We start from the raw sequence: 9,211 nt of genomic DNA, 5'->3' as shown, positions 1-9,211 counted from the left end.
TAACACATCTCATCACTAATAACACATCTCATCTCTAATAACACATCTAATCTCTAATAACACAGCTCATCTCTAATAACACATCTCATCTCTAATAACACATCTCATCTCTAATAACACATCTCATCTCTAATAACACATCTCATCTCTAATAACACATCTCATCTCTAATAACACATCTCATCTCTATTAACACATCTCATCACTAATAACACATCTCATCTCTAATAACACATCTAATCTCTAATAACACAGCTCATCTCTAATAACACATCTCATCTCTAATAACACATCTCATCACTAATAACACATCTCTAATAACACATCTAATCTCTAATAACACATCTCATCTCTAATAACACATCTCATCTCTAATAACACATTTCATCTCTAATAACACATCTCATCACTAATAACACATCTCTAATAACACATCTCATCTCTAATAACACATCTCATCACTAATAACACATCTCTAATAACACATCTCATCTCTAATAACACATCTCATCTCTAATAACACATCTCATCTCTAATAACACATCTCATCTCTAATAACACATCTCATCACTAATAACACATCTCTAATAACACATCTCATCACTAATAACACATCTCTAATAACACATCTCATCTCTAATAACACATCTCATCACTAATAACACATCTCTAATAACACATCTAATCTCTAATAACACATCTCATCTCTAATAACACATCTCATCACTAATGACACATCTCTTCACTAATAACACATCTCATCTCTAATAACACATCTCTTCACTAATAACACATCTCATCTCTAATAACACATCTCATCACTAATAACACGTTATTTTCTTGAACTGAGGTTTTCTTTCAGTATAAAGCTGGGCCAGTCGACTCCCCCTGGTGGCCACAGCGTGTACAGCATCCAGCCTGTTTTGTGTGTCACTCCTCATCTCTGTGCCTCATGTCTTACCTGATAAATAGCATCCTGTCATGGCTTGGGACTCCTGAAGCAAGACTGAAAGATGGACTTCCTCTTCTGTCTTTCAGACCACATCACCGGACAACAGGTTCATCATCACCGCCGAACGGGACGAGAAGATCCGAGTGAGCCACCTCAGGGCGCCGTACGACATCCAGGCCTTCTGCCTGGGACACCAGCAGTGAGTTCCTGAACCTGCAGTGTGTGTGTGTGTGTGTGTGTGTAATCAGTGTGTACTGCAGCAGTGTGTGTGTGTGTACCTCAGGTTTGTCAGTGCGCTGCAGATCCTTCCCGGCCATCCCCGCTGGCTGCTGTCTGGATCAGGGGTAAGTGTGCAGACCACCTGGTTCCTGCTGAGTCGGTGGATCAGCAGCAGAACCGGTGGATGGTGGTGGATGTTAGTCAGGTCCACCTGATGTGGGCAGTACAACATGCTGTCTCTGGAAGAAAACACGTCTGTATAGTCGGAACCAGACCACAGATTTACAAGTGCCACAGTTTCCATGGTAAACAGGTGGATCAGATGGTGCCGTGACCCGAGTGTGTTTGTCAGGACGGGACGGTGAAGCTGTGGGACTATGAGTCGGGCCGTCAGCTGCAGAGCCGGGATCTCCGACAGCTGGAAGGTACAACGAGCTCCGAGGCCAACAAAGAGAAGGTAATATTTCCTCTGACAGAACCTCACTAACACCAGGTCCGGACGACACCAACACCAGGTCCGGACCTCACTAACACCAGGTCCGACCTCACTAACACCAGGTCCGACCTCACTAACACCAGGTCCGGACGACACCAACACCAGGTCCGGACCTCACTAACACCAGGTCCGACCTCACTAACACCAGGTCCGGACGACACCAACACCAGGTCCGGACCTCACTAACACCAGGTCCGACCTCACTAACACCAGGTCCGGACGACACCAACACCAGGTCCGGACCTCACTAACACCAGGTCCGACCTCACTAACACCAGGTCCGGACGACACCAACACCAGGTCCGGACCTCACTAACACCAGGTCCGACCTCACTAACACCAGGTCCGGACGACACCAACACCAGGTCCGGACCTCACTAACACCAGGTCCGACCTCACTAACACCAGGTCCGGACGACACCAACACCAGGTCCGGACGACACCAACACCAGGTCCGGACCTCACTAACACCAGGTCCGACCTCACTAACACCAGGTCCGGACGACACCAACACCAGGTCCGGACCTCACTAACACCAGGTCCGGACCACACCAACACCAGGTCCGGACCACACTAACACCAGGTCCACACATGTATCCATCGTTTCCTGTTGTCAAATGGTGGATGTAAAAAATTGAATCAGGGAGTTCAGAGAGTTTCTGAACGCAGCACAAAGGACCATCAACCTTCCTCAGGAAATATTAAGAGAAACTTCACATTTCGGGGAACAAAATCTTCAACACGCCGATCACAGAGCGCTCTGTTGCCATGTTGGAGAAGCCTGTTGCCATGGCGCCACAGTACAGGTGTTTTGTGTTCTCTGGGTTTGAAAAGACACAGCAACAAAGTGACAAAGAGGGAAGAAGAGCACACAGACTAAATACAGTAGGGAGGGAAGGACAACGAGGGACAGCCGAAACTAATCAGGGGCGGGGCCAACGATCATACGAAGGGCAGGAAGTGAAACGTGTCCATACAACCGTACTATTTAGTATGCCAGAAACGGTACCAGGATGTTCTACTACATCCGTCGTATTCTGCAAGTCTGCAGGTCAGCATGATAAATACTACATGCACATACTACATGCAACAGTACATACTTTGTAAGTAGCAGTATGTACTGAAGGTGAACAGAAATAGTGTGAGATTCTGAACACAGGTAAAGACAGACACAGGGAGGGGAGTCGTTTCTAAATCCAACAGGAAGCACAAAACCCAGACTGACCTGAAGACTATGAAGCAGAAACGAAGTCTGAACCAGAACAGAACCTCAGAAGGTCCCTGCGGAACTCAGTCAGTCTGACTCTGGGGGACGAATTCACGGTGACACAAAGAAAAAAAGAAAACCCACCTGGCATCTCCTGATCCTTCTTCTTCTTGGACAGTGAAGCTCCGCCCCTTTTGAAACGTGATGTCATCAGAACACCTCACCCGTCTCGTTGCCTCATCATTTCGAGGGTCTCTGTTCAAAGTTTACAGAGTTTAATCTAAAGTCTGATGTTTCTCTGCTCCAGTTTCAGGTTTCCATGGTAACATCACAGATGCTCAGCGGTCATGTTAACGTGCTGGTGTTGATCAGTCACTCTGAATACTTCCTGATGGAGGTTGTTGGTGCTCCTGCTGTGTGCAGCACCGTGCTGCGTTCAGGAACTCTCTCTGGACTTGTTGATCTGCGATGTAGATTTTGTGTGATCAAGAAGAGCAGCAGCAGGCTGACGATGACAAGGATCAGATCGTGGTCAGCCGTATTTGCCTGATTGCTCGTTACATCCCGATCAGACTGAGAGTAAAACGGACTCGCTACCAAAGAGGACTGATGTCTTACTCACCAACTTAATTTGCTCTGAAAACTGTCTTTAGATGAAAAAGACAAAAAACACAAACTTCCATGTCGACACAGAAACTCTTGTAGAAAACATTGGTGACCTTTAAGTCAACTTGTTTTTAAGAAACAGAAAACTAGAGCATGGAGCTGAAGGTTGCTGAGGGGTTCTGCAGAGTCAGCAGAAAGCGATCCCGCCGCTCTGCGAGGTGTCACCTGTCCGTCAGCAGGACGAGGAAAAGGCGGGAAAACGTCACCTGTTCTGTGAAACCGTGTGACGGCTCCGCCTCTCTGTCTTGTCTCCACTTTACCTCCCAGAATCCAGCGGTGTGCCGGATCAGCAGCTCCCCCAATGGTCATTACGTGGCGGTGCAGTGCAACAGGTGAGTGTCACTTTACATCTGCGCATGCCTCCATAGTGTCTCCTTGGAGCTGTAGTTGTTCTGCATAGACGTGGTGAGGAGGATTGAGGTGTGACCACAGCAGGAAGGCGTGGCTTCTGAATGCTCACCTCCCTCAGACTGCTGCTGTCATGTGGTTCTTTGATCTGATTGGCTGCCGTCAGTTATTTCTGCCTGCAGGTGTGAGATGTGTTTTTGGACGTGTCCCTGCAGAGTCCACAGTGTGTCCTGCACATGTTCCATGGAATGTCTCCTGTGTGTCCTCAGACTGTCCACACTTCACTTCTTCAATCTGGACCAGGAGGCGGAGGACAAGCTGCTGCCACACAGCCGGCTCCACCTGCCCCACTGTCCCCTGGACGTGACCTTTGACCCACAGGGACGGCTATGGGTGCTGATGGACTGCTGTGATGCACCGCTCCAGATCTATACACACAGACTGGGCTGCTGGGAGGTACAGTGGACACATGTCCTTTATAATGGGGCTCTGTCCTCCTGACTGATCGTAAACCCCAGTAGAGGTGAATCCACCTGTAACACTGATAAAGGCCTCTGATCTGCTTCTCATTAACACATTATGGTGCTGATGATCCGTTCTACTCCTGATGTAAACCCACATGTTGAAGAGCGCTCTGCTTCCTGAGTGTGACTGAAGGTTCAATGAGTCAGAGAGGATCTAACAGCTGCTGTGTTTCCACAGTTAAACACCTGTTAGCAACCTGTGGGCTCTTCCTCTTCTTAAAACCTCATTTTTTACAAGGCAGTCTGGTACAGAGGAGGCTCACTGACGGACCATTTCCTGCTGCTGCCTTTTACTTCCTCATCATACTCCCATCGTGTGTGTGTGTGTGTGTGTGTGTGTGTGTGTGTGTGTGTGTGTGTGTGTGTGTGTGTGTGTGTGTGTGTGTGTGTGTGTGTGTGTGTGTGTGTGTGGCCTCAGGCTGACCTGCGTGCTCTCTGTCTCTTCCTAGTGTGATGCTGACAACCCTGAACTGAGCAGAGTGACTGAAGCCTTCAGGCCACACTGGGAGACACTGGAGAGTGAGTCATTACACACACACACACACACACACACACACACACACACACACACACACACACACACACACACACACACACACACACACACACACACACACACACACACACTTCACTGAACCTCCTGTCAGTATGTCTCCTGTGTCCTGGTCTCATCACAGTGTCTCTATGAATGTGCAGCTGTACTTCCTGTCTCTAACTGTCCTCACACGACAGCCTCCACGAGGACCAGCGACCGCTTCGATCATCTGTATAAGTCGAGCTTCGACAACGTGACGGTGTACCTGCAGAGGAAGCAGCAGAGGATGGAGGAGCAGCAGCTGAAGAGGACCAAGACTCGGACAGCAAACGGCAACAAGAAGGCCAAGAAGGACGCGTCGGGAGCGGGGACGCAGCTGTCCACCTGAACGGACAGTGACCAGAGCACGATTATTTCACTCCTGCTGATGGATCTCAGTTGAATGTGTGTTGATGAAGAGTGTGTGTGTGTCGCCACGTGGCCAGAGTACATGGATTTCTGTTTGGTTCAAATTTCAGGCTGATTTTTCAAATAAAATCTTTCACATTGCTGACTGAACCATGCTGTTTATGAATGTGCACCATATGTTCTCACTCACTGTGTCCACGCTACAGTGCGACTGGGAGGAAAAGCTCCGGTCTCTCTGTGAACTAGTGATGTTACGAGGTGTGCCGACGCTTCGAAGCGTGTGTCGAGTAACGGAGGGGGCGTGTCCTCGAAGCGTGTGTCGAAGCTTGCTTCATTTAGGGGAGGAGCCAAAAATGATGACGTCCGAAGCCTCGCTGCCGGCTGTACCACGTGACTGCTTCGGGAAGTGGTTCAGATTTTGCCGGGAGGTTTTACGGCAATATAAACCTCTCAGGCTCCGTTCAAAATGTGGGTTGTTGGTGGAGAGTTGGGGTCAGTTGAGAGTTTGGAGAGTTTGGAGAAGTTAGAGAGAGAGAGAGAGAGAGAGAGAGATAGTTTGGAGATTTAGGAGAGTGAGGAGAGAAGGAGGTGATAAGATGGAGCCAGCTGGGAAGAAGAGGATTTCCCCTGTGTGAACACTTTGATTTGATAACTCCTAATAAGGTAAGCTAGATCTAACTCTATTTCAGACACATTAGGTTTGTTTATCAAGAACTGTATTTTTCAGTTTCTTATTTTATTCAAAGGTGAGGTGTTTATTGTGCTCCAAGGAGTTGGGGTACAATAACAACACCTCATCCATGCTGAGGCGTTACCGTGCCTTGCATGAGAATAAGGAGGAAACTGGAGCTTCACCCAGCCAAGGGAAGTCATTACAATATTACAAATGCACCATCACAATTTTTCCCTGTTCACTTTTGTTTATTGTGCAAATAAAGACAGATAACAGACTCTGTATTTATTCTCTTTTAACCAGCCACCAGAAAACCAGAGCTGGATGAAGCCCTCGTCTCCATGATAGTGAAGGACACACAGCCCTTCAGTATTGTGGATGATGTTGGATTCAGGGCATTTGTGTCCAAACTGGATCCTAATTATGTCCTCCCTACAAGGCAGGTATGTATGGGTGCATGCATGAAACAAATGAGTACTTTATTGTGTCTCACAGTTCAACACTATATATTTTTTCCTTTAGGCTCTGAAGGCCCTGGTGGAGGCCAAGTATGAGTCAGCTCAGGAGAAGGAGAAGGCTGAAGTGGACAAGGTGGCTGCTGTTAGCCTTACTTCGGACATGTGGACATCCATAAAACCAAAAACTGTTGAGAAACTGTTATTTCTGAATACAAATGAATAAAATGTCCCCTGTCCTGTACATCATTGTCCAAGTTACACAAGCATATTCAGTCCCCTCTTCCTCGTTCCACAAGCACTTCCACTGTCCTCTGCCTGCTTAAGCCCATGACATTTTCCTAAAGTGACAGAAAAACATGATTACACAACCTGCCATATCATATGATACTACCATTTTGGGAAAATGTACACACACAGAATACATTCAAAAGATATTTTATTATGCACATATGTGATAATTTATGTACAGAAATTATTTGGTCATACATTTTTGTAATTCATAGTCATTCCCAACAGCCATAACAGACACAAACATTCAATGCATCACATGTGGTTCAGATCCAGCTGCCTGTCATTCTACACTTGGCCAGTAGGTGGTTTCGTGTGCACATGAAGCTTCGAGTAATGAACCCTTTCTGGAACCAATTGGCTGAAGTGGTTCGATGCCTCATGAGGCTTCATCTCACCATCACTACTGTGAACCATGAGTCATGAGTGGCTTCTGTCCACTGAGTGCCATCTCTGGTGAAAGCAGCAGGTTCAGCCTGTTTGCTGCAGAAGGTCGAGCTGTGAGCAAAACACTGACATGATGTGAGCAAACATTTTCCTGACACGTCTAGGTGACACAGAGCACTCGCTGCTGGGAGGCTACAAGTAGATTTAGAAGGACGACACGAGTGACTGGATATAAAAGTGTTCGTAGCTTCAGGTCTGTAAAATGGTTCTGATCCAGAAGTGTCTTCAGCTGCAATACCAGCGAGTGCCACTAGAGGTCGGCTCCAAAAAGCCTCCGGCTCCATAGACTCTCATTCAACTTCTCTCATCAAATCCAAAGTGAATAAAATGTGTCCATCAGTTATCTCGGTGTTGTTAGCTAAAGTCACTCCTTCTTCTTAGTTTTCTGGAGGTCCATCTGAAAATAATCCCTCATTCATTAGAAAAGAAGATTCAAGAAGACCTGTTTTTGAGGGCGTGTCTGTTTGATTGACAGGCCTGTGGTGCAGTCAGGTTACAGCTATCGGTGGGCGGGACGTAATATCGTCAGGTTTCCGATCAGATCGGTCAGATTCACCACTGGCTCCTCCCCCAGCTCGTCCAAATATGGTCCAAACCTCAGACAGCTTTGAGCCACTCATTGTCCTCTTAATGTTGTTAAAGCATCTCAGATACTTGAGATGAAACATGAACTCTGAAACACATTTTCTACTTTAGGAAACCTTTATTCTATTTGTAAAAATAAAACAGGGACATTTTACTGCTTTTTTTCACCTCAAGGCCACATTAGACCTGGTCCAGGTCCAGGTCCAGGTCCAGGTCAGCAGATGCTGAGCTGCCTGGAACACATGTACCATGACCTGGGACTGGTCAGGGACTTCAATATCAACCCCATCACACTCAAGAGATGGCTGGTGAGAAACAGAGCAACACACCGCTGGGCTACAACATAATCATAACGATGATAATAACAATAGGAATAACAAATACAATAAGTGTAAACATAGGGGGAAAATATGACAACAATGATTATAATAATGATGATAATAATAATAATAATGATAATAATAATTATAATACTGATGATAATAATAAAATAATGATAATAGTAATAATAATGACGATGATGATAATAACTAATACTACTAATAATAATGATGATAATGATGCTAATAATAATGATAATAGTATTAATAATAAGTATGATGATAGTAATAATAATAATAATGATAATGATGATGATGATGATGATCATAATATAACAGCTTCCCCATTAAAGGAGACTTTAAAGATCAGAATAATAAGATATTATTATTGGTTGAGGTCCAAATCCTGGTCCAGGTTCAAGGTTCAGGTCCAGGTTCAGGTCCAATACCCCAACTGGTCAAACCAGGATTGGATTATCACAGAGACTAAAGAAGGTGCTTCCACCATGACAGTGTCCTGATCTGTGTCATCTCCACCACCTGAGGGGGCGTGTGGTCCTTCAGACTTTATTTTCCTCTTTAAATCGGGTGTCTGCTTCCGTCTTTCGCGCGTCCCTCGTTTAAGCCTCTTTCCCGGAAGTCCTCCGTTTATCGGGTGAAGCTGGCGGCTTTAATGAGTTAACCACGACACAACAGCGCCCCCTTGTGTATCATCAGTGCGACCTTACATTTCTTTACACCGGTAGAGTACGCCAGCACATCCGGGAACTTTGACTTTCATTACGTTCCCGCCCCCTTTTGAGGGAAAATAAGTGAGTAACCCTCGACTTAAAAGTAAAACAGGTACAAAACCAAACTACTTAGTATTTACTAGTTAAATGAGTTTATAAATGACCCAAAAGCAGCATGTCAGGTTAATACAGGACCTTTTTAGGACATGATGGTGAAACAAACCGCAGATACTTGTTTTTCACATCAGTGATGGTGCAACTAACTACACAGCAGCTCTTCGGTTCTAATTGGATACATTTGCATTCTAGTTCAAAAAACAACCAGCAGATTAATGAAGAGCCCAGACAGCAGGC

At 45.9% G+C, this 9,211-nt stretch overlaps 1 protein-coding gene across 1 annotated transcript; it reads left to right on the top strand.

Annotated features, from left to right (window-relative positions):
- Positions 1 to 1,038: 1,038 nt before the first annotated feature.
- On the top strand, positions 1,039 to 5,505 carry LOC138615081 (tRNA (guanine-N(7)-)-methyltransferase non-catalytic subunit wdr4-like; the record flags this gene model as incomplete). The annotated part of the gene is made up of 7 exons (XM_069688709.1): positions 1,039 to 1,151; positions 1,236 to 1,296; positions 1,524 to 1,628; positions 3,808 to 3,872; positions 4,158 to 4,344; positions 4,862 to 4,931; positions 5,145 to 5,505. Coding segments are annotated over 7 exons (792 nt in total), but the record flags the coding sequence as incomplete, so codon positions are not given.
- Between the last annotated feature and the right edge of the window lie 3,706 nt (positions 5,506 to 9,211).

The sequence above is a fragment of the Brachyistius frenatus genome, unplaced genomic scaffold (assembly GCF_029030835.1).
Source record: "Brachyistius frenatus isolate BFR_SWC_R1_liver_20210118 unplaced genomic scaffold, ASM2903083v1 Contig_686, whole genome shotgun sequence".
Lineage (NCBI taxonomy): Eukaryota > Metazoa > Chordata > Actinopteri > Embiotocidae > Brachyistius > Brachyistius frenatus.
The sequence above is the reverse complement of the archived record's forward strand: the minus strand, read 5'-3'. Positions and strand labels throughout refer to the sequence as shown.